The sequence below is a fragment of the Mytilus edulis genome, chromosome 4 (genome assembly GCF_963676685.1).
Source record: "Mytilus edulis chromosome 4, xbMytEdul2.2, whole genome shotgun sequence".
NCBI lineage: Eukaryota > Metazoa > Mollusca > Bivalvia > Mytilida > Mytilidae > Mytilus > Mytilus edulis.
In genome coordinates, this window is record NC_092347.1 from 35,662,054 (window position 1) to 35,689,713 (window position 27,660).

The window sequence follows — 27,660 nt, forward strand, 5'->3', positions numbered from 1 at the left end:
CTCATTATTAGTTCACTTCATTTTCAAAATATACTTGTAGTAATATAAATATACAGTTGTTGTCGTCTGTTTATAAAGTTCATACCGGTTTCTCGTTTTTATATAGATTAGACCGTTTGTTTACCCGTTTGAATGGTTTTACATTAGTAAATTTTGGGACCCTTTCACAAATGATATCGGATATGTTCCTTACGTCGTAACTACAATCCCCTTCCCTTTCATGAATGTGACCTACCGAATTAGACTATTTACCGGATTTGTAATCACATAAGCAACACGACGGGTGCCACATGTGGAGCAGGATCTGCTTACCCTTCCGGAGCACCTGAGATCACCCCTAGTTTTTGGTGGGGTTCGTGTTGTTTATTCTTTAGTTTTCTATGTTGTGTCATGTGTACTATTGTTTTTCTGTTTGTCTTTTTCATTTTTAGCCATGGCGTTGTCAGTTTGTTTTAGATTTATGAGTTTGACTGTCCCTTTGGTATCTTTCGTCCCTCTTTTATAGCTTGCTGCTCGGTTTGAGCCAAGGCTCCGTGTTGAAGGCCGTACCTTGACCTATAATGGTTTACTTTTATATATTGTTATTTGGATGGAGAGTTGTCTCATTGACACTCATACCATCTTCCTATATCTATATAATATATATGGCTCTAACAATTCCATAATTAAAATGAGAAACGGAAATCCAAGCTCAATGATCAGTTTTAGTGTGTCACTGTAGTTTAGTTATCAACTTAAACGCAAAAATATGAAATATGTTTAAGTTAGATAGTTACCACTTTTTAGAGGGCATTTTCTTTGCTACAATTATCTTAACCAGGTAGAGCCGATTTCATCAAACACTTTATTTTTGTAGAACATTATGTACAGCGATTTCAATGAGCTGAACCGTTAAGTCATTGTTAGGTAAGGTATACTAACCTCTTGTCGAAGTAGCCTAGTCCTACAGACAGATAAATTAGATATCTGTTGGACTAGTCTACTCTTAAAGGAGGGTAGTTTTCCTGACCTAACAATGACTTCACGGTTCAGCTAGCAAGCAAGCTAACCAAAAGATATTACCGTTGCCTACACATTCATTGAAATCGTCTGTAATGGGCTCAAATTTTTATCTATCACATTGACGGAAGTCTCAAAAATAAAACAGAATTTCTAAAAAAAAATCATTACTGAAACGATTTTTGTCCCCATTTAATACAACAAAACTATTTTTTATGTCTAAAAACTCATGTAAAGTTACTGATTGAAAGCATCTGTGTTTTTTTTTAAATAAAATTACGCCTAGATATATATTCACAAGGATATAATTTAATTATGTATAAAATCCGCTTTGAGTTATATTATTTTTTGGTGTGAAATTTTGAATTTCTTTTGTATATAAGTATGCTAGATAAGATGTCTTATTATTAAGGATTTGTATAGTAAACAAATCCTTGCTTTTATATTGAAGGAATATGACGAAACTATGTAATCTAGAATTGTTATCAAGACCTAAATTTTTCCGTCTGTATATATTCTTGAATTACTGATCTGCTGACTGACATTTTCGAAGATTATAGTAACTGTTATGAAACTGGTGACAAAAATTCGTCGCCCGTGCAAGTGAAACTCTTCGATGCTTGGTATTTTCGACAAGAGTGCTATTTGCTATAACATCAAAATAAGGAGATATGGGAATCATTGCTTTCGAGACAACTATCAACCAAAAACTAAAGGAAAATGGTGTAATAATAAAGTCAGCATACGTCATAAACAAACAAAATACCAAAAACCCATACTGTATAGAAGTTGGGAAAATAATGTTAAACAATTTAAATAGAAAACTAATGGATTGATTAAAGCTTTCAGTATATTGATTATTTATTTAGAAAACTCAGTTGTAATTGCGTTCAGTCGTAAAAGAAATGTGATGCGACTAATTTATTATAAACATTGAATTAATATTTTATATAAACGATCGACAAATATGTTAACTATAAAACACAAATCGGATGTAATGTAGACTTTGAAATTTGCTATTCATAAATCGATATTACAGCCGATTGCATTGAGTGTGTAGGGAGAGATAGAATCCTTGGTTAGCTTTCTTTTTAGCTGAACATTGAAGTCATTATTAGGTAAGGTATATATATATACTACCGTCCTTTCGAAGAAGTCTAATCTTACAGACAGATAGATTGGTTATCTGTCGGACTAGTCTACTCTTAAAGGGGGTAGTTTACCTAACCTAATAATGACTTTACGTTTCAGCTAACAAATAGAGCGATGCTCTGAATAGTAATGTCAGCCAGTCAGGATCTACAAATAAGATATTATATCCTTCTCTCTGTATCCAGTCTGTATATTACAAAGTGCATGATCCGATCGCGGATATATGCGCACATACCCTATGTTATCTGTGTCTTCTGAGATAGGAGTTACTGCTCTTGATTTTTTTTAAAAGTCGCAATAGCAATTACAGCAAGAGAAAAGTTGTAAATAGTAAGTTGTAAAGGATGTTATCTGTTAGATTTTCAGATAAGATGAAAGTGACTGCAATCACCAATGGACTCGTTATAGGCATCAATGTCCTTATACGATTATTTTTGACGTCTTTACCAAATATCCTGAACACTTCTTAATACTGAAATATTAGCCTGAAGCTTGAATAGCAAATCTAATACAAATTTTTTAAATAGGTTAATCTGAATGAAATTATCGATCACAACGTTTACCTACTTTTATTTTTTATTTTTTTTTAATCTTTATCTTATTTTTATCTTTCAAAATATTATGGGTATCCAGAAACTTGGTTATTAAAGAGAAATTTATCACCAATACAAGATTTTTACGCACACAAATTCTTTTCAACACAACAAAAAAAAATGCAGTGCATGCTAAAAATTAGCTTTTATTTGCAAAAATAAGAATATGTGGTATGGTTACAAATGACACAGAAGTTAACAGCTATAGATCACCGTTAGAAATTGGCACAAAGAAATGAATGAATTATAAAAGGAATTTCTTAACTGTTAGAAAAATAAAGCTTTTCTTAACTGTAAGAAAAATAACGCTTTTATTGCAGTTTAAATATAAGTTTTTTTTTTTATCTATTTAAGGAATAACTGTTATATTTTTTCTGTCTATGAAGAAATAACATTAAAAAAATGTTGTTATTTAACAGTGTGCACCACATTTTTTTATGTTATTTCGAATAGACAGAAAAAATATTACAGTCATTTCTTATAATTTAATTCTAAATTCCATTTTAAACCGTAAAAAAAACATGAAAAAACGTTGACGACGCCACGGTCACATGACTTAAGGATGTACTGAGGTGAGGTTTTAGAATTTGTGTCAAATGTTCGGACTCCTTGGTGTTTTTCCATACAATACAATGTAAAATATTTTGCCCCATAACACCCGTTTATTTTTTCATATAAGACTTAATAGCTCATGAAAGGTCATTTACCAAAATTTTAGAAGATTCTTAATTTTCTTTCTTTTGTTTTGAGACCTAATAATACCAATGCAAATATAAGGTAAAAGTCCGAGTCAGCCTTTTCCCGCCATATTTTAAATCTAAAATATCTCGAAAAGGAGGTCCATGACCTATCAATATTTTTAGCTTATCTTATTCCTTAATTGATGCTTTACCAGCTTATAGTCTCAATTTTAACTTCTTAATTTATTGATTTTTACCTAACCTCACCTAAGTACATCCTTAATTATGTTTATGGGCTGATAACAAAATAACGTCAGCCAATCAGAAGACGCGTTACATCCAAAATTAAATTATTGATAAATGAATGTTGGTGGGATGTAAGATCATTGGCATCTCGAATAAACACTAAGCGTAAAAACAGCAACGTCATGCTGACATTTAAAGTAAATATTTACCTTGCTTGCGTTCAAAATTTTCGATGGTTGTACTGTATTATAATGGAATTGTTAAACTTAAAACATTCAAATGTTTGATAGCAACCGTTACAAGATATCCTTTCAAACGTAAACTAGGCTTAATGGTTCTGAGAAAAAGTCATTGTTTTACTCCAGACATATCGCCACCGGTGCCGTATAGGATAATCGTATCATGTAATTCTGGCATTGGCAGAAGCAAGTATGTGTAAAGTAAGACTATACAAATCCTTGGCAGATCTATTATACCTGTTTTAAAAGAAAAAAATCTCTGAAGAAATGAGATACATATAAATATTTAAAAACAAATGATAAATGCTGCTAAAAATGTCGATTTATTATGCGGCGGTGCGATTAAACTGAGTATTTTATATATAAAAAAAATGAATAAAGACAATAAAGATTATCATAGGCCTTCAGGTTCATCGAAACATAATAACAATATTCTATCAAAAGTCAACGGCTCTTCATCTTTATGACACTTTGCTTATATTTAAGCATACATATGACTGTAGCATCACATCTGTTGACCTGATTTTTTTTTTTAAAACACAGCAGTTGGATTTCCGACAAACAGTTGAAACGATAAGGGCTAATTCCAGGAAAAGTTAGTTTCATTTTGATTGACCGATCCGAGTTTATACAAAAATGATAAACCTAATCAACTTGACAAGACTAAGGATATATGTCATCTCTTGTGTCCAATTCTGTATATATATGATTCCAAGAACTATTGTCTTTTTATGGTATGGTCGGATATGTTTAGGGCCATCACAGTTTTTATAGATTTACATGAAGGTTAAATTCAAATCAAAGTCATACCGTTTTTTATATGGCAAACTTGGTGGCCTTCGGCTGATTTCTGCCAAATGATCGAGTTGTTGTCTCTTTCACACATTTCCTTTTTCCATTCTCAATTTCATTGCATGGTCATCCGTCTTTATACATTTTAAGAAAACACGAAATAACGAATCATTACAAATAAACTAATTAAACTCGAATATTAGATTCAGTCAACAACTGTTGAAGAATACAATATTAAACGTTTTATTTGTAGTAGAATGAAAACATTTTGTATTGATTTGTTTGTTGTAAATTGAGTATTAGTGAAAGTGAAAACCATTTGATTTAGTGTGCCTAGCACTCAAACATTATTACAACACAGTCTCTGTTGCTATTCCCTTACATTTGCGAATTATTGAATAACATCAGTTTAAATCGCATGGTTCTATTCATTTGGGATGTTTAATTACGCAGCAACGTTGAATTTCTTAACCTACGTCATTTTTGAAATGGTAAAATTATAAAAACGTTTTTGTCTAAGTTTTATAATTGTATAAAATGTAGTTAAATAAGAATATATTGAAATGATTCATTTTACACCATAATCATACTGATGATCGAAGGATATCTGTTATCCGAAATATTTATAGATTGTTACATTTAATCTTTCCTGGTTGATATTGGTGTGGTTTTGTACACTTTTTGGCGTTAAATATATTTATAGCTCAAACAATTTAATTAATTAAATGCAATCTTTACATTTCATTAACATTTTCTGATACGTAGGCTTTTTGCATCGCCACTAACTCAAACATGTGGGAATAATATAAATCTTTTTTGTTTTTTCTTGTATTTACTTAACAAAACACATCGAAAGAATCGGGGTATGCAACGACAAATATACATGTTCTGTGGTTGTCGTTTGTTGCAGTGGTTCATAAGTGTTCCTCGTTTGTCGTTTTTCTGTTTTTTTTGTTTTTTTTTTTGTTTTTTGTTTTTCTAGATTAGACCATTGGTTTTCCTGTTTGAATTATTTTACACATATCATTTTAGTGGCCTTTTATACCACAAGTCTTTCTCCACACACCTTATTTTGGTAGAATATAAATGCTATTCACAGTGTCATAAAGTTTACAAAACATTTTTTTTTAATTTTGATTTTATATTTTTATACGCCCGTCAAAATTTTGACGGGACGTATTATGGTATACAAATGTCCGGTGTCCGTCCGTCTGTCCGGCGTAAACATGTCGCACCGTAACTTGAGAACGACTTATCCAAATTTCATGAAACTTAATATAGTTGTTTCTTATGATGGTCAAATGATCTGTATACTTTTTGGTCAAAACAAGATTTAAACTTTTTGAGTTACGGCACTTTGTAACTAAAACAGGGGTGTGTTTTTTTTTCACATGTCGCACCGTATCTCAAAAACGTTTCTTGATTATTGCTGAAAACTCTACACACTTCTTAGTTATATTAATCTTAATATCTGTATACTTTTTGGTGATGATTCAAAATTTCATTTTTGAGCTTTTGAGTATTTTGTAAAAAAGGGGGAGGTTTTTTTTACATGTCGCGCCGTATCTCAAAAACGATTTATGACTATTGCTTAAAACTTTACACACTTCTTTTTTATATTAATCTAAAGATCTGTATACTTTTTGGTGATGATTCAAAATTTCATTTTTGAGTTATTGAGTATTTTGTAAAAAAAGGGGGAGGTTTTTTTTACATGTCGTGCCGTATCTCAAAAACGATTTATGATTATTGCTTAAAACTTTACACACTTCTTTGTTTTATCAATCTAAAAATCTTTATACTTTTTGGTGATGACTCAAAATTTTATTTTTGAGTTATTGAGTATTTTGAAAAAAGGGGAGGTTTTTTTCACATGTCGCGCCGTATCTCAAAAACAATTTATGATTATTGCTTGAAACTGTATACACTTCTTTGTTATACTAATTTAAAGATCTGTTTACTTTTTGGTTTGATTCAAAGTTTTATTTTAGTGATATTTGTAAAAAAAAAACATGGGGGGTTCACATGTCCCGCCGTGTCTCAAAAACAATAAATGGTTATTGCTTAAAACTTCTTCAGAAACTATTTATGATTACTGCATTAAACTTCCACACAAGACGTCGGGCGTATCATGCGCTCATGGCGCAGCTGTTTATTCCAACAATTAAAACATATACATGACATGTATTTACATATAATATAACTAGAACACACCCGTGATATAGTGGGTCCGTGACTGAATTAAAGTATATAACTATGCGCAAGCCTTATTTTTTTATCTGATAAAGTCATGCCGATTATAAGATACACAGTTTTCTCTGCTTTCAAATCTTTCTGTTTGAATCGTCGAACTGGAACTTATCAATTATTGGTAATATTAATTATTTGGATAACAAAAGGTCCTGGAATAGAGTATTTTTTAATCAACAGCATTGTCCTATGTTAGTTATAAATAAAGTTGAATTCTTTGATTCACTGTTTTATGTCATGCCCGCTAACAAATTGAAAACGGTTCCTATTTACACCTTATTTTTAGTCCAGATTTTTAGTATTCGTATTGCTTTGGTAGAAAGTCTTACTGATTAAAATACTACAATAGGTAACAATTTGACAATGATTGAATTTAGTAGTGTCAACCCTGTGATTATGATCCGTGTACCGGTATATAGCATAATCCTAAATACACCGTTTGGTGGTGCACCTGTTAGATGCGGAACGTACAGATAAGGTAATAGGTAACAGGCCGTGAATATACTATTGGTATCGGTATCGGACTCGACCCGGAACTTCTTAATTATTGGCAATACTAATTCCGTGGAAAACAAATTGGCCTGGAGTGGTGTAATTTTTAATCTACACCTTTGTACTATATTAGTTATATATAAAGCTGATTTCTTCGATTCGTCGTTTTTACGTGATGACGGCTGACAAATTGGACCTCGTAATTTTAGTATTATAGATACATGTAAGATATATACAATGTCATTATTATAAATACATCATAGTTGGAAATATTTGACATTTTCTATAGAATAGATCAAAGAAAAAAGTTATTTATTTAACATATTTTTATTTTTGATATAAAAAATAATGTATCGTAAACTATATCTAATAACTCGACAACAGTTTATGGTTGAAATAATGTGTGTTTCTAAACTAAAAATTCCCCCAAGTCATATATTGAAAAGAATAGATTTTAATTGAAGTGTGTAATCTCAATGCAAATTTGTTGATATTACAATTATGTTCTTCAATGTAAATGTGTTGATATTTCCACGTAATTCTGTTCTTCAACACAAATTTGTTGATTTTACCTCTCAATTATGTTATTTGGTGCAAATCTGTTAATTTTACTTCGAAATTGTGTTCTTATTCAGTTGTTATACCTCGCAAAAGTGTTCTTCAAAGGTAACATGTAACATGATCGACAAAGCATTCTACTCAAGTCTTACTGGAGTGTGTCTTTAAATTGAAGTTATGTGCTTTTTATTTGTTCAAGTACCTATATTTTGTCCTGAATTGATAAACCATATATATATGTACATGTACTACATCATCATTTCTTTATTACTAAACTTTAAATTGAAAAAGCGTACCAAATTGAATATCTATATTTAACGTTTATTACAGAGTCGTTATCTTGATGAAGTAAAAAACAAATTTTACAAAACTGGTTTTTATACTTGCATATTTTAAGTGTTGGTTTCCAGTTCGTTTGGTTTAAAAAAAAACAAACAACTAATAATGTTTAAAAACATATTATATGACATCCGCACAAACAATACATGTTTCCTTAAGTTTACAAATATTTTTCATTTTTCACTTTCAAGTGTTTCTTTATCTATACTGTTTCTTCTAGAATTGTTGATTTTAAACTAAAAACACGACTCTTTTCAATTGTGTCATTTTCTGTTTGTACTTAATAAGTATCGCCTAGACTACACCAACTCATTTTGTTCGCTTTTTCGTGCTATTTGCTACGAACAACGTGATTTCCCAAACTTACTCTAAAGGAGTCCGAAAGGAATGAAAAAAGGGGTAGCTCGGATCTATTAATAGCATGGATGAGTAGTAGTTGTACCAGGTGCCCAAACCTCATAATATGTTTTCAATTTAAAAATAAATATGGGCAAGGATCAGATAAAGTGTAACATTTGTGTGACATAATGTCCGTCACATTTAAGCCCATATATCAAGATTTTAAATATATCAGAGGAATCTTCAACTTTTCTTAGCAAATTTTAAAGGATTATTATTTGAGGGTTCCTGAACATTTGTAGGGTTATATTAGACATTGTACTTTAACAGTAAATAAAAATTAGGTCATATTTTGACAGACAGCATAATGGGCAAACAGTGATTTTTGAAGAGTTTTTTCTCAATAAATCTGCACAAATCTGCATGGACACGGTGTCGTCTGATACGGCAGGTGTCCCCTCATCACCAGACATGACAAATATCTCAAACACGACTCATTCAGATCATCGTCCTAGTGACAATAGCAATATTACACATATACAGCCATGTTCAGTTCTCCTTAAAGACATTTTGGTGTTTGATGACACAGTACAACACTGTCGCATTTCAAAATGTGAGACCAAAGGCTGCAAAACTTGTGCTATTTTAATTACAGATGCTGAATTCACTAGCAATTTGACCAAGAAGTCATATTTTACCAGAAGTTACGATGATCTGAATTGTAAATCGATAAATGTCGTCTACGGATTAGAGTGCAACCTTTGCGGATTGGTATACGTCGGTGAAACGAAAGGAAGGCTTAACAAACGTATGTGCGGTCATAGATCAGACATTAACCTTAATGCTAACGACATTCTATACCAGCATTTCAATCAGCCCGACCATTCCATCGTTTCTATGACAGTTCGCATTATCGAAAAGATATACCATAGCTCTAACAATCCTAATCTTTCAACGACTCTCCGTAGACAAAAAGAAGACTACTGGATTAGACAATTGGGAACTGCAACACCTTATGGCTGCAATGACAAAATTGATGGTATAGGTATTCTATCTAGTCCTTCGTGTAACTCGGTGAATGTGATGAATATTTTCAACTCGACTCCTCGACGTAGACGTAGTCATGGTCATCGTCATTATACATCACCTTCTCTGCATGATGTCTCTATTAATGACTTGCTGCCATTCATACAAAAGCCGTTAGGTATTCATCACATTCGCACGAAACTTTATTCATTACCCCTTTCGAAACTTCATTCTCTGTTCAATTTATGTTTGGAATCCACTGTTACAAACCCTCATTCAAACCAATACAAACTTGAAGCTATAATTTCGGATATTGCAAGTCACAGACTTTTCAAGCCAGTTCGCATTGGAAAAGATGAAAAAGAGAAAAGATCTTTTCTTAATCTTTCCTTTGCCAACAAAGGTCTCGATGGCGTCAACCTAGGCAATATCCTTCATCATAAATTAGTGCAATCGAAAATACCTCCTTATTTCAAAGACCAGTCTGTACCAATAATTTCTTATACCTATACCAAACCTATTGCAACTAAAATTTTCAATTACAAACGCGTTTTGCAGGATCTCGATATTGACGACTTCAAGTCTAAACCTCCTGATTGCACTTGTGCTAGTTCCAAATTCACATATAATCCTGCTGGCCACGTTATTACCGGTGACCTTAACATTGTTAATAACACTTCTCTACGAAATGTGTTATCGAAAGGTCCCAAATATCGTGAGCCTAAATCCATCAATTGGAAATACAACTTTAAAATTTTGATGGATTCAGTCGAGGATTATGCCAGGCAATGGGCTAAGCGCGAGAAGGAAGACATAGACACTCTTTCCGAATGGATTAAGGCAGTGAGGTCGTTGATACAAATCAGAATTAAGAAACTGAATGGGTTCATCAATGCCCATGCTACGTCAATCTTTAAAGACCCAAATGTTGCAAAACACCTATCCGACCTCCATGACAAATATGTTGTTGTCCCTGCAGATAAAGCCCCAAATAACATCGTTTTTGTGTGTAAAAGTCACTACATCAACTGCTTGATAAACGAATTAGGTATTGACAATTCACTTGGTAACTCAACATATACCCTCACGACACTTACCAAAGAGGAAATCCTGGATAATCATAGGTCTGTTCTATGTTCCTTTGGAATTTCAACCAAAGATGAAGAACTGGATCTTCCATCACTGTATTGGATACCTAAACTACATAAGTGTCCTTACAAACAACGGTATATTGCTGGGTCTTCCAAGTGCTCCACGAAACCTCTTTCTAAATTATTAACATCTATTTTATCAGCAATCAAAGACGGGCTTCAAAGTTATTGTGAAACTGCCTATTCTAGAGGTGGCGTGAATCAGATGTGGATACTTAAAAATTCAAAAGATCTTTTAGAGTACATACAATCTAACTCTCTTTCATCTTGTAACAGTATTAAAACATTTGACTTTTCTACCCTGTACACAAGTATTCCACATTCCAAACTAAAAGACAAATTGAAAGAGTTGATATTACTTTGCTTCATAAAAAAGAATGGCCAACGTAGATACAAGTATCTTGTCTTAGGGAGGGATAAATCCTACTTTGTAAAGAATCACTCTGATTCAAACAATAAATTCTCTGAAACTGATATTATCAAGATGCTTGATTTCTTGATTGACAACATATTTGTTACGTTCGGAGGACGTGTTTTTCAACAGACTGTCGGCATTCCAATGGGAACAAACTGTGCCCCTCTACTCGCCGACTTGTTTCTTTATTATTATGAGGCTGACTTCATGCAGGAACTTCTTAGGAAGAAAGATAAGAAGTTAGCAATATCCTTTAACTCTACTTTCCGCTATATAGATGATGTTCTTTCACTAAACAATTCAAAATTTGGTGACTATGTGGAACGCATCTATCCAATCGAACTAGAGATAAAGGATACTACAGATACAGTTAAGTCGGCTTCATATCTTGACTTACATCTAGAAATTGACAATGAGGGTCGGTTGAAAACAAAACTTTACGACAAAAGAGATGATTTCAGCTTTCCAATTGTGAACTTTCCATTTCTAAGTAGCAACATTCCAGCAGCACCTGCATACGGGGTATATATCTCCCAATTGATACGATATTCCCGTGCTTGCATTTCCTATCATGATTTTCTTGATAGAGGTTTGCTGCTCACAAGGAAGCTATTAAACCAAGAGTTCCAAATGGTGAAGTTGAAATCATCCCTTCGTAAATTTTACGGACGCCATCACGAGTTGGTTGACCGTTATGGAATAACCGTTTCACAAATGATATCGGATATGTTCCTTACGTCGTAACTACAATCCCCTTCCCTTTCATGAATATGACCTACCGAATTAGACTATTTACCGGATTTGTAATCACTTAAGCAACACGACGGGTGCCACATGTGGAGCAGGATCTGCTTACCCTTCCGGAGCACCTGAGATCACCCCTAGTTTTTGGTGGGGTTCGTGTTGTTTATTCTTTAGTTATCTATGTTGTGTCGTGTGTACTATTGTTTTTCTGTTTGTCTTTTTTTATTTTTAGCCATGGCGTTGTCAGTTTGTTTTAGATTTATGAGTTTGACTGTCCCTTTGGTATCTTTCGTCCCTCTTTTATTCCTACTCATAGGTTTGAAGTGTTCATTGACATGTTATTTCTCAATATTAATAAAGCTGGAGAACATGCAATTTGACAAATGGATATTCTAATTCTATTTTCTCAAAGGCCTACTAAATGTCACAAAATGGCTGACAAAAAACATTGACATTTCAGGAAAAAATCCAATTAAAAATCGAATCACAAATAGTTAATAAATGATTTTATTTATTATATATATACACTTCAAACACCACTTTGTTTTGGTTTATGACTCTTATTTAGGGAGCTACCATTTGATTTTTAGGGGGGGGGGGGGGGGGGGGGGCTAGGATGAAATTTGAAAAAAATAGGCAGGACAGGAGTTTTGAGTTAAAAAAAAAGTCAGGATGAGACACTTGCAAAAAAAAAAAAGTCAGGACGACAATTTAGGTAAAAAAAAGTCAGGATAAACTAAAAAAAATAAGGCAGGACCGAACAGAGTGAAAAATAAAAAGGCAGGACAGAGATTACAGCTAAAAAAAAATGCAGGACAAAATTTTTCATTTTAGCCCCCCCCCCCCCCTCCCATAAAAATCAAATGGTAGCTCCCTTACACACATGAGTAAAGAAAATTTTCACAAAAAATCTTCGGGCGTTACTTTTTACACTTTATCTGATCTTTGTCCATATGTTTATATAATAGTATAATATATGTATTTGCTATATCAATCTCACAAGATCAGATATTTTTTGTATTTATCATATTACTTGATCATATTTGACATAGTTCAATAGGTATGAAGCTCTGAAAAGATGCGGTTCATTCGTTAAACAACATTAAATATTTACATATTATAAGCCTTATCAGATGTATTTTGAATAATCAAGTCCTCGTTCGATCCAAAAAACAAGGGTAGTTTTCGGCGTTATTCATTTTGAAAATGTTTGTCGGAATGAGAGACGACATCACTGAGTAGAAATAAATTACTAAGAAGATGTGATGTGATTGCTAATGAGACAATTCTCCGCCAGAGACCAAATGACCGGCGTTTTGCATTTGCGCCGATCTGCATTTCATTTGCGCCGATTTTTTCTTTCATTTGCGCCGATTTTTGTTTTCATTTGCGCCGATTTTTTTACAGGTAAATTACAGGTTAATTACAGGTGAATAGATATAAGAAGATGTGGTATGAGTGCAAATGAGACAAGTCTCCATCCAAGTCATGTTTTTTGTTATATTTATCATTATATATAGACCTCTTCCGTCATCCAGTTGTACACTATATTTACATACTTTAAAATCAAGAAGTAAAACCCTTAGATAAAAACACTCTGGTTTATACTAAAATGACTTTTTAAAATCTATTTACAGCATTCAAATCCATAAAAACGGAAGACATTAAAATCACAAATCTGTTGTTGCTGAGTATTTATAGGCAACATATCTAATATGTTCCTTTCATGTGATTTCGTCTCTTCTATATTTGTTGTAATTGTCAATAACGTAATCCATCTTTTCTTTGTCTTGCTAACGTACTTATGTGTGTGGCCGCCGATGGTTAAAGAAATTGACTCCTCGGCTCGTTGCAGTGTGCAATATGTCCATCAATTACAGCAAAGTTCAGAACAATATGAATCAAAATTAACTAAAACCTATGTTTATAAACAGATTTTACCAATATACCTGCACGGTATAGTACATGTACAAGTATTAACTTACCTGTAAATCCAATTAGGAGCAAATAAAAAATCGGCGCAAATGAAAAAATGAAATCGGCGCAAATGAAAGAATGAAAATTTTAAAAATCGGCGCAAATGTCATACGCCCCAAATGACATAGACGCTAATAATTGTAGATGCCCATACGGCAATCAACAGTGAGCAAAACCCATACCACATCGTCAGCTATAAAAGGCCCTGCCATGACGAATGCAAATTAATTCTAACGAGAAAAGTAACGGCCTGATGTATAAAATTGAGAATAGAAATGGGGAATGTGTCAAAGAGACAACAACCCGACCATAGAAAAAACAACAGCAGAAGGTCACCAACAGGTCTTCAATGTAGCGAGACATTCCCGCACCTGGAGGCGTTTTGTACAAAACCAAAAACGAAAATATACAGCAACAAACGACATCCACTGAATCAAAGACCCTTGACTTGGGTTAGACACATTCAGAATTTACCGGGGTTAAACAAGTTCGCTGGCACCAAACCATCCCCTACCCTGGGACAGTGGTGAGCATTACAACATGAGGAACACACTCTTAACAATCAATAGTTCATAATGATATAGGAATAGATTTGTTTTGCATATATATAGCAGATACTAAGTACAATCAAGGCAATATAAACTAGGTCAGTGTCTATATCTGGTGTATACGTTAGTTGAACATGTTATTAATGTTAGTCTGATTTGCATCACCAATAACATCTGGCCGATACAATTATCAAATAGTGCTGAAAGTGGCATTAAACACAATCAATCAAACAATCTTTAAGATTGGAACTTACCACATGTAAACCTCGCTATTTTACTTAATGGGAACTTACCATATGTAAACCTCGCTATTTTCCTTAATTGGAACTTACCGTTTATGTTAACAGACTTTCCTGGAATCTACAGTATTGTTTTATACAAAAATAAAAACGAAATTACAAAAAGACTCAAGAAAGTGGACTAAAAGGTTTTCACTGCACGTTTTCAAAGATTTGATGAAATAATTTTCGAAATTAACATTACGATTTAAACTTTATTCCATAATTTTATTACCAGCAAAACACATACTAGTACATGTTTTAAATGATTATTTTCTTTACTTTCAGAATCGATTATCGTGCTCATTACATACGTATGAACCAGGTAAGATAGTATTTCAGATATGTTCACACACACAGTGAACAGGTTCACACAGTGGTTCGTATCGTATAGTTTTATTTTCAAAGATATATGTCATCTTCGTTTATCAGTTGTATTTTCATTTACTTCGAAAATGAGACAAACGACGCCAAGGGTACATTTAAAACAATTTCAAAGAAAAACACGATAGACAAAATGAAAAACGACAAACAAGTTTACAAAACTTTATACTGAAAATAAAGATACGAAATTCATTAACCAGGGTGTTCGCAGGTGCTTCAGAAGGGTAAGCAGATCCTGGTCCACTAGTTGCACACGTCGTGTAGTACATTTTTGCCAAAGACGTGATCGTGACTACAACAACTGCATTACAACCGTTTTCATCAGAGACACATACATTCCATAACGGTCAATTTTCGTTCTGTTAGTCCGTGAAGTTGTGAAGTGATGTTTTCTGTGGACGTTCGATTGTGTAGTGATTCACGCAACCCATGCACTTACGCCCCTTGTATCTCTATTTTGAGATTAACATCAATACAAAAGAGTATTATTTCATCTTACTCATTTTAAAAGCCGTACAGTGAGTGACCTTTAGTTGTTGATAATTTTACACTTGTACTCTTTTCTTTTGGTGTATAGCTGTTACATGGGCAAGCTTAACACATGTCATCATGTAGTACATTATTTACAAGGAGTCCGTTACTAGGGCAATGAACTCTGTGTATACTTACGTGAAGACTGAGTGTAGGCACCAGTGAGAACATAATTGCACTTGAACCTGATGTTCAGTAGTTGTCTGTTGTTGATGTGGTTCATAAGTGTTTCTCGTTTCTCGTTTATTATATATATATATATCACTGTTGGTTTTCCCGTTTGAATGGTTTTACACTAGTCATTTTGGGGGCCCTTCAAAGCTTGCTGTGTGGTGTGAGCCAAGGCTCCATGTTGAAGATCGTACTTTGACGTATATCGGTTTATGTTTTACAAATTGTGACTTGGATGGAGAGTTGTCTCATTGGCACTCATGCCACATCTTTTTAAATCTATTGTAATACAAAAATATTTATACCAATGCTAAGGTGTTTGTTTTGTTGCTACTGCGTGGGTATGTCGTCCTTAAGTCTATAAAAAATAGACAAAAAATTACAATATGATTCATGATATGTTTGGGTAATTATATATTATGTTATATATATATACATATATGTATATTTTAAAGTATTGAAATGTTTGGGTAACACCATTTAAAGTATCATAACGATATGCATGATTTACATAGAAATGGGGATGTCAAAAGCTCAATGAACCGGACATCAAATTATTAAAATGTTATTTCAAAAGATTTGTATTCTATATAACTATATTTGGAAGAATAATGATATGTTTAAATATTCCTTTAACGATAATATTATTCAGAAGCTTAATTGAAGAGCTTAAAATGATTCAAAACCCATTTTTTATATTCAATGGATGATCATAGACACAATTTCGGATAAATGAACCTTGAAAATTATTAATGTATTTTCAAAATGATAGAATTTTTGTATTTTGAAGCACTGTTTATATAATGACATAAATTTGAATATACAAAAAGCATAAACTATTCATATTTTGTATTTTGTATTTTGCTTATGCATTATGAATTATTCGTCATGATATTTTATAGACTTAGTTATGAACTATTCATTTGTTTTAGAATTGGTTATGAATTGTTATTACTTTACAGACTTGGTTATGGATTATTCATATTCTATAGACTGAGTTATGAATTATTCATATTTTGTAGACTTGTTTATGAGTCATTCATCATGATATTTTATAGTCTTGGTTATGAACTATTCTTATTTTGTAGACTTACTTGTGAATCATTCATCATGATATTTTATAGCCTTAGTTATGCATTATTCATTTATTTTAGACTTAGTTATGAATTGTTATTATTTTACAGACTTGGTTATGGATTATTCATATTTTATAGTCTTGATTATTTTATAAAAATAATACAATTAAAAAACAGCCCTGATACTACACTACACGGCATGTGTCACACTGGTGACGTCGTCCTGGTCATATCAATCAAGTGTTCTATATTGCTTTTCGGCCCGGTCCAATATTTCCGATACGGACTGGCATTGAAACCTGAATTACATGTAAACATATATTGTGCATGTAAATCAGGATTCATTGCCAGTCTGTATTTGAAATATTGGCCCTATATTCACATCATTGCCAGTCCGTATTAGAAATATTGGCCCTATATTCACATTTGATGCATGTAATACAGCATTCAGAACAAGTCTGTATCGAAAAAGTTGGATTATTTAATAAAAGTGTAATGAACTGTCTGTTTCTGTATTGGCACTGGTGTAGATTATCGGTCAGCTGTATTAGACCTCGATCCTACGGGTCTCGAGGCCAATACAGCAAACCTTGAATCCATACCAGTGCCAATACAGAAACAGCTAGTTAATAACACTATATTATGGATTATTCATATTTTGTAGAGTGTGATCCACAGTATATGTCTTCAGAATATCCATTATTATTTGGAGGAGCAAATTCAGAAGCACCAGCTGATTTTCCTTTGAACTTTAGGTCGAAGGTTATTTCCAAAGATGGGACAGTTGGTATCATGCTCATATGGCAGCAGTATTTCAGAAGTAAGTAACTCTATATCATTTTAAAGATCTCATGCCCACATGGAAGTTACTTTGAAAAAATCTGTTCAATTATTAATTGCATGTATTGAATTTTTCTAAAAAAAATTAAACTGTAGACATATTAGCTTGCTGCATTTACCCCATATGATAGTGTTTGTATCTAAATCTGTTACACATTTAGATTTATTAGAAACTATGGTGAGGACTGTCTAAAGCAATGCTGTTTTTCAGTTGAATGATATTGGTTATTCTTTGTTTTGTCCCAATTGGTCATATTTTTTTCACGAAGTCAGTTAGATTTCTTCCTCGGGTTTCAACTGTTTTGTTTTGAGCGTTCTTGATGAAGATAAATCCAGACAATCGCTTTAGACGCACCCAATTTGTAAATTGTTATTTCCAACAACAACAAAAATAGTCTGTTTGAGTGTTCTTAATGTTGATACTCGGTAAATGTATTGTATGTTTGCTCAATTAATTTCATTTATTCTTCCGGCAATTCGTAAAAGAAATTAACTTCAAAAATTTGATAAGTGTGCGTGTAACTGTATTTGCTGTATTCGTTACAACTTCGATTTTAGTCGTTAACATTTAGAAATACAATAATTTGATATACAAAAAAAAAATGATTTGAGTAACTGTTTTTTTGTTGTTGTTTCAGTGGTGATATTTTAATGTCATTTTGGAGATAAAGTATATATACGACCAAGTAATTTCAATCTACTTGGGATGAAATAGTTTGCGGGATTTCGTTTATCGAAATATTCATTACTAAGTTCCTATGACCTATAGTTACTTAAATTCACTTCATTTGAACTCTGTTGGATAGTTGTTAATTGGCAATCATACAACATCCTCTTATTTAATATCGATTTAGGCATTGAAAAAGATTAGGAACAACTGCAATATATTTAGATAATAGCCGATGTAAAGCTTATACATTGTATTTACAAGACTAAAATATCCGTTCTTCCAGCTCAGCTTGCGTGTTTTGATTTTGCCTAATTTCGGAAAATGTGGCTGCAGCAATGTATGCAATATAAAAATATGAAGATGTGGAATGATGACGAGACAACTATCCACGGGATTTCAACTGATGAGAATGCAAGTAACCACAGGTCAACCCATGGCCCCTTCAGTGAGCAGAACAAACAATCTACAGGCAACCTCAAAAGTCTCATGTACGACATAGGGAGAACAACCCAAAACGACAAAACAATATAAGCATGACATACAGTGTGTTTTGAATGATACTATAGTATTAATGAATGGGTGTTTTTATAATGGCCCTGTTATATGTCCAAGGTCTGTAATAATGGTCGAGGAAGTCTGTAATGGCCCGAGGCAACGCCGAGGGCCATTACAGACATCCGAGGCCATTATTACTGATGCCCGCGTCACACTGTCCCGATTTTTATATACGATGGACACCCGAATGCTAAAATTATAAGTTCGTACGAAGTTGGTCCCGATCTCGTTAAAATACCAAAAAGTGACCGAAGCAAGTACGATGAATAACGAAGTCTATACGATGGTGCCGAAATTGTATACGATAGCAAAAGATGGACATACGAAGGTTAACCGAAGACGGGTATTTAAGCTTCATATCTCAGCCGTTGCCTACACGATGGAGCACGAAGGCTACACGATGGATTACGAAGGCTACACGATGGATTACGAAGGCTACACGATGGATTACGATGATGGCGCGATGGCCATACGATGTCTAAAAAATACGAACAGAATTTCGACAACATATCGTTTCTGTACAAGTCTGCCATGCATGGCGGGTAATCGATCTTTTTGTCTTATTCTTATAAAACTTAGTTTATTATCCCCTCGCCTACTACATGTAAGTTGCGTGTAGATAAAATTGTTATGGACACTCTAGAACCAAAATGCTCAAAACTTGGTATGGTGTTACTCGTTAAGAATATCTTAAGCGCTATTGACTTTAAAGTTCAAAGGTCAAGGTCACAGTGGCAGTTGTAATACAAGGCAATATCACCCTTGTGGACACTCTAAAACCAATATGCTTCAAAAGATTTTAACCACATTTGGTATATTGTTCCTCCTTGTAATGATCTGACATTTTTTACGTTCAAGACCAAAGGTCAAGGTCATTCAGATGGACTTGTTTTTTCTCCTTGAAATAGCATAATACACAGGAAATTGGTTGCTCATTTTTTTTACCTGCTGGTTCTAAAGAGAATATTAAAGGTATTCCCAGTTACTAAATGTTTTGGTTGATTTCTAAAAAAAATAGTTTTTGTATCAAATATGCATATTCAATTTACCATTTTCTGCATGTGTCATATACAAATATAGTGTCCATATTTGTCCCCAATATGTTACATACGAGGGGATGCCACGCTCGGCATTGCCTTGTTTGAACTGTAAAATGTGTGCACTAATCTGAATAATCACCCATAATTATGCCCATGTTTACTGATCTATCTTAAGGGTAAGGTAATGGGTTCGTTGATCCCTTTTATTCAGAAAGAGCTCTTTCCAGGAGAATATCACAATAATATAGACAAAAGGAAGGATGTGGGGAAAGCAACAAAGGTGGCAAAATATGACATATAGAAAACAAAATGGTTATGGAGTAAACATTCGTGTGACAACAACTCAGACGATACATAAAAAATCAGAATAATGAATAAAAAGTTGGTTTCCTATATACGTGTACCTGCAGTGTTGAAGTACGAGGCGCGTTTATTTAAAGGAACCCCAGCATGTAATGATATGAAACAATCCAGATGGAAAAGGCCTGAACATAATCGCTCTTATCATAACTAACGTTTTTGTCTGTTCGTGTTGTTGTTGTGAATAGAAGAAATTGAATATGTTCCGACATTGTCTAATATAAATTAAAAACTCTAAATTCTTTGTCACCTTTAATTATGTTACTTGATATAAAAAATTGACAAAAAATAATATTTTACTTGTAAAAGTAAATCCTGAGCCTGTAATAGCTGCTCTTCTTGGTCCATTTGAATTAATAGAAACAACGCTGTCGCCTTTCTTGTTCTCATAGAATCATATGATATGAGCTCCATGTTTTGTGAACGTCTTTCTTAACTGTCGTATTGGACTGACCAGTGCATATCGCGCATGGCACTTTAAATGTATTTTAGCGCGAAAATTAACTTACATTAAGCTGGATTTATTGCCGTCGTAGTTCCATCTTGTCGCCTTCGTACTTTTATTCGATGGCAACACGACGGGATTACGAGGTCTTCACGAAGTCGTGTTGCCATCGTAAGACATTTAGGTACCTTCGTGATTCATTCGTGTAGACATCGTAATGTCAAAACTGCCCGATGGAAACGATTGAAACACGAATGCAAGACGATGTGCAAAGATGCATTCCCGGTGACATTACGATATTGAGGATGGTGATACGAACTCAATACGAACCCCTCAACATCGGGCGCACCTTCGGGGATTTTTTAACATGTTAAAAAATTTAGAACTCTTCCCGAAGTTGTCCCCGAAGGCTAGAAAAAGTGGCCGATGGTTAAAGATGATAAAAGATGGCACTACGAATAGCCCGATCTGGATACGATCAGCCCCGATTTTGAAAATTTCCATTATCGTGTTGCCATCGGCGTAAAAATCGGGACAGTGTGACGCGGGCATGACCGAGGACATATAACATGGCCATTATAAAAACACCCATTTCTTGATACATTTATTAACCAACTGAACAAAAGTATATGTGTTGCTACCAACTTGATGTACTCTCTTACTCTTTTAATGACGGTTTAGTTTGAAAAAAATAATTTGTACTTCATCATGATAAAGCTTTAAATATACCAAATATCCAAATAAAGTTGAAAGAAGTTATGTGTTGAAAAAAAGGATGAAGAGTGATCCCTTTATATTGTTCTTTAATGTTAGTTGCTGGTTACTAAATAAAATAAAATACAAAAAGGTATTATACTCTTTACAACTTAATTTTATTAACTTTATTAAAAAAAACCTAACTGGGCTTAATACAAACAAACTGGGCATTAATACAGGGCCATTACAGAAAAACGGGGCCATTACAGAAAAAAACTGGGCCAGTACAGAAAAACAGGGCCATTACAGAAAAAAACAGGGCCATGACAGAAAAACAGGGCCATTACAGAAAATATGTAATTTTTAATATATGGTCATTTTTGGCAATAATGTACTTAGTTGGTTAATAAATGCCTAATTAATATTAATATTGAGTCACTGATAAGGTCTTTGCATCGGAACTAAACACATTTATTCTAAAAAACAGTTGTTGGCATGACACGGGTTATGTTCTTCTCATATATGTTATGATGGTATGATACTAAACCCCTAACGGGAAGGATTGTGCCTGATGTTCATATGATGAAATCATAATCTTTCAGTCAGTTTAGTTGAAGTCTGGAGCTGGCATGTCAGTTAACTGCTAGTAGTCTGTTGTTATTTATGTATTATTGTCATTTTGTTATGATGGTATGATACTAAACCCCTAACGGGAAGGATTGTGCCTGATGTTCATATGATGAAATCATAATCTTTCAGTCAGTTTAGTTGAAGTCTGGAGCTGGCATGTCAGTTAACTGCTAGTAGTCTGTTGTTATTTATGTATTATTGTCATTTTGTTTATTTTCTTTGGTTACATCTTCTGACATCAGACTCGGATTTCTCTTGAACTGAATTTTAATGTGCGTATTGTTATGCGTTTACTTTACTACATTGGTTAGAGGTATAGGGGGAGGGTTGAGATCTCACAAACATGTTTAACCCCGCCGCAGTTTGCGCCTGTCCCAAGTCAGGAGCCTCTGGCCTTTGTTAGTCTTGTATTATTTTAATTTTAGTTTCTTGTGTACAATTTGGAAATTAGTATGGCGTTCATTATCACTGGACTAGTATATATTTGTTTAGGGGCCAGCTGAAGGACGCCTCCGGGTGCGGGAATTTCTCGCTACATTGAAGACCTGTTGGTGACCCTCTGCTGTTGTTTTTTATTTGGTCGGGTTGTTGTCTCTTTGACACATTCCCCATTTCCATTCTCAATTTTACTGTAATACGAATACGGTGGTTTTCGTTTGTTGCAGTGTAACATTTTTGTTTTTCGTTCATTATTTTGAACATAGATAAGGCCGTTATATTTTTTCGTTTGAATTGTCTTACTTTTGTCATTTCGGGACCTTTTATAGCGGACTATGCGGTATGTGCTTTGCTCATTGTAAGAGGCCATATATTATACGGTGACCTGTAGTTGTTAATTTCTGTGTCATTTTGTCTCTTGTGGAGAGTTGTCTCATTTATATTCATATCACATCTTCTATCTATAATAACTAATTTGCTGTTACTTTTAAAATTGTGTAATGTTAGCAAAGCCAAGTTTTGATAGATCAACTTTAGGCTAAGCTGTACTTAAACCTTTGCTATTCTATCGGATTCTTTTTCGTTTTTGATGAAAAAAGTAAAATCATAAAAATATTGAACTCCAAGGAAAATTCAAAACTGAAAGTCCCTAATCAAATGGCGAAATCAAATGACAAATAGATATAGGAAGATGTGGTGTAAGTGCCAATGAGACAACTCTCCATACAAATAACAATTTAAAAAGTAAACCATTATAGGTTAAAGTACGGCCTTCAACACGGAGCCTTGGCTCACATCGAAAAACAAGCTATAAAGGGCCCCAAAATTACTAGTGTAAAACCATTCAAACGGGAAAACCAACGGTCTAATCTATATAAACAAAACGAGAAACGAGAAACACGTATATATTACATAAACAAACGACAACTACTGTACATCAGATTCCTGACTTAGGACAGGTGCAAACATTTGCAGCGGGATTAAACGTTTTAATGGATCCAAACCTTCTCCCTTTTTCTGAAACAATAGCATAACATCACAACAAAGAAAAACATACGATAAAATATCAATTGGCAGACTTAACTCAATCAAAAAACACATCAAACGAATGGACAACAACTGTCATATTCCTGACTTGAATTTCATTTGTTTAAATTCATTTGTTTAAATTTGACCTGTGGTTGCTTGCATCCTCATCAGTTGAATTTCCGTGGATAGTTGTCTCAATTTCATTTGTTTAAATGTACCTAACATTAATAGTAGTTTTTCTTACTTAATGGTTAAACTTTATTTATTAGTCTGCAATCTAAACCAGTAGCATTACAAAATGTATACGCACACCAAATATATCTCCAATTTGTTTATTGGTCAGTGGGTCTTTTTTGTTTTGCTACGTTCTAATAAAATTGAGAATGGAAATGGGGAATGTGTCAAAGAGACAACAACCCGACCATAGAAAAAACAACAGCAGAAGGTCACGAACAGGTCTTCAATGTAGCGGGAAATTCCCGCACCCGGAGGCGTCCTTCAGCTGGCCCCTAAACAAATATATACTAGTTCAGTGATAATGAACGCCATACTAATTTCCAAATTGTACAAAATATATACTAGTTCAGTGATAATGAACGCCATACTAATTTCCAAATTGTACACAAGAAACTAAAATTGAAATAATACAAGACAAAAACAACAAAAAAAGGCCAGAGGCTCCTGACTTGGGACAGGCGCAAAAATGCGGCTGGGTTAAACATGTTGATGAGATCTCAACCCCCCCCCCCCCCCCCCCCCCCCCCCCCGTATACCTCTAGCCAATGTAGAAAAGTAAACGCATAACAATACGCATATTAGAATTAAGTTTTGTGTAGTCCAAACAGCAAAAAATACGACAGACGACCAAATATCAAATTCAAACTACTATCTTGGTGGCTACTTTCTCAAAATGTTGTTAGCCTAAATAAATAATTCGTGTTAATATTTTTGTACAGTGAAACAATGAACAGAATTAAAGGTTAGACATCATGGGTCGATTTCACAAAAAAAACTTACGACTAAGATTGATCGTAAGTATACTGGTTGTTCATGATTTAAGACCAAAATTTTTGTGAAATCGACTCCATTTGTTTATATCTTGATCGTTGCTGTGTAATATAAGGTATCGTGTAAGCCAAAGCTGATCTGCAAATGGTAAATTTTGACTTTTACTTGGATACACGAATGCTTATAGTATCTCCACTAAGGGGGGGGGGGGGGGGGGGGGTCGTCGTCTCTTGTCATTTGATAAGGACAAAGTTGACTGGTGTAAGGAGAATTCTACACACCTTAAATAAAGACCCTCCAACAACATTTCTCACAAGCAAGCTGACTGTAATAGGACCGTTGTTGATCCGGCCCTTCCCAGCTCTCGATACATTTCTTTTGAAATTCAATATTAGTTCCTCTATTGAATCCTATCAAACTCTCTTTTCTAATTCATATTCATCACTCCTAATAGAACACTTTTTGCTATTAATGCGGTAAAACACTAAGAACCAATCAATCAATTATAATGGCTTGTGATGATCAAGGATAGATATTCCCCGCGGAAAATATTTAATTCTGTTGACTGTCGAAGATGTTTCATAGCAATATGTATCAATCATCTATTGAAATCTCATCTCGCATCGCGCCTAAAAGATGTTAATACAATTAATTGGTTAATCAATAAACGTAAAAACATATAAAGCAGTGCATCATTACTGAGTGGAAACGTCTTAATGGCAAATAAGACATAGCCTTTAGAAAAACGAACTTGACCACAATTTTAATGATTTTACAAGTTTATCTTGTTTACTGTCTCGTAATTTCCCGTAGTATTGAAGTACTTGTTGAAAAATTATAAACCAATAGGTTCTTAGGTAGTAGGGACATGACAAGTATTACAATATGGTTTTTTGTGTCTGCATTTTGTTATTTCACTAGTCGCGATGAAAGAGTGAAGGGTCGAGTTTTGAAAAGAAATATTTAAGCCAGTCACATATAATTGCAGAAACCGTTTTCAGTGGATGTTTTTGTCATATTGATTGTTGTACTTAGATGTAAGAAGATGTGGTGTGAGTGCCAATGAGACAGCTCTCCATCCAAATAACAATTTATAAAAGTAAACCATTATAGGTCAATGTACATTGTACGGCCTTCAACACGGAGCCTTGGCTCACACTGAACAATAAGCTATAAAGGGCCCCAAAATTACTAGTGTAAAACCATTCAAACGGGAAAACCAACGGTCTAATTGTATGTTAAGCTAACGAATGATCTTTGATAGTCTATGTTTAATTTTATTCGAAGCTTTTCCAGGATCGGAGCAATTTAAAGATTTTGAATGTGTATGTGTTTTTCGATTTTTGTGTAGTTTGGTTGCTGTGTAATTGACGTTCACCTCATACAATCGAAATTTGAACGCGATTGTGAACAATTTGAAAAAAACCTTTACCGATTATATTTGAGGAAAGTTACTAAGTCAGGAATATGCCAGTTGTTTTTCATTCGTTTGATGTTTTAGAGATTTTGATTTTGCCATTTAATGAGAGGCTTACCTTTTGCATTTCCTTGCACTTCAATATTTTCTTTGTTTTACTTTTGGCGAGATCGCGCTTGAGTATATGTTGAAATATCAAAAGGTGGACCGAACAAGCATACCATCTGCAAGCTCTTTATTGCCAGGTTTTTAGGACGCTGGATACAATGTTGCTACTGGTGCTGTTTCAATAACAGGAGCTAAAATATCGCTGAAAAGAAACAAAACAATTGCAAAATAATAAAAATTCTTCAATCTCTATCAAGCTATGTTAGTTAAATAGGATTTTATAATTTAGGAACTTTATTGCGGAAATGGCGTTTGTATTGTTACTATGAAGATTTTGAGGTTGTCAGATTGATAAAGTTGATTTCATCATATAGCTTATTCACTGTGTATCATCGCCACCGGAAATTGGGTACTAACGAAGCGGAGAGAAATAGAAAAAAAAGTAAACAAGTTAAGAATTCATTCAATTTAAAGCATTTCCACTCATGTGATGAGGGTGCCGCTTAAGAAATGATTTTCTGATATATAATTCTTGAAATTATTAGGCCGATAAGTACAAAATTGATACAAGATTTTAAGTAATAATCCAAAACTTGCCCCTTAGTACCGGAAAATTTCGAGGTCGATCATCCTCTGTCGCCCCATTCTCAAGATATTGAACTGTTTTTCATTATTTTTCCAGACCTGTTTTTAGATTATTATAGTGTGGCATCATATTTACTGAAATTTGTTGTCAAAAACATGTTTTTTAAAGAATATGGACAAAAACGTTGTTTGTTTGTTGTACGGCGAATTGCAGGACGTTGTACGGCGAATTGCAAAATAACAACTTTTATCTGTACGGCGTCTTGCAATATATTATAATTTTAAGAGGAAATTAATCGCTGTTTAGATAATATCAAGTGACGATATTTTGTTGATATCAAAGCTTTACAGGCTTACAAATATACCAAATGTCTTACTTATCAAATATTATTAAATATATGCCGTTAATTCAGTTCAGAAGGCCTCGTTGCGTACCGCTTTTTGATTTTGTACAAAAAGTTTTTTTTTCAACCATATTATCCTAAATACATTTATATATCGTTATACTACTAACGACTGTTGTCTTATTTGTTGTTAGGTTGAAATTGTGTAAGTTCAATAAAGTAAACCGTTCATTCATCTTTTGCTGGTGCTGGCTTTTTTTTATAGATAAAAACAGTGGAGATGTGGTATGATAGCAAATAAGATAACTATCCATCAGGATAAAATAAAGTGTATGCAAGCAATTATATGCTATCGTACGGCCTTCAACAACGAAAACTCGTACCTTATAGTCGGCTAAAAAAAGCACCGACAGAAAAATGTGGAAGGACTCAACAAGAAAACTAACGGCCTAACTCATATACAGTGTAACAAAACAATTTATGAAAACAACAAATCAGATAGAGATGAAGCAACG

At 33.7% G+C, this 27,660-nt stretch overlaps 1 protein-coding gene across 1 annotated transcript in view; it reads left to right on the forward strand.

The window, feature by feature from the left end:
- LOC139519616 (uncharacterized) overlaps nucleotides 1–27,660 on the forward strand; it is a 64,358-nt gene that overhangs the window by 2,948 nt on the left and 33,750 nt on the right. Inside the window, exons 2-3 of the mRNA XM_071311809.1 lie at nucleotides 15,107–15,143; nucleotides 17,645–17,800. Of these exons, the coding sequence (XP_071167910.1) occupies nucleotides 15,107–15,143; nucleotides 17,645–17,800 (193 nt within the window). The remainder of the gene's footprint in view (nucleotides 1–15,106; nucleotides 15,144–17,644; nucleotides 17,801–27,660) is intronic.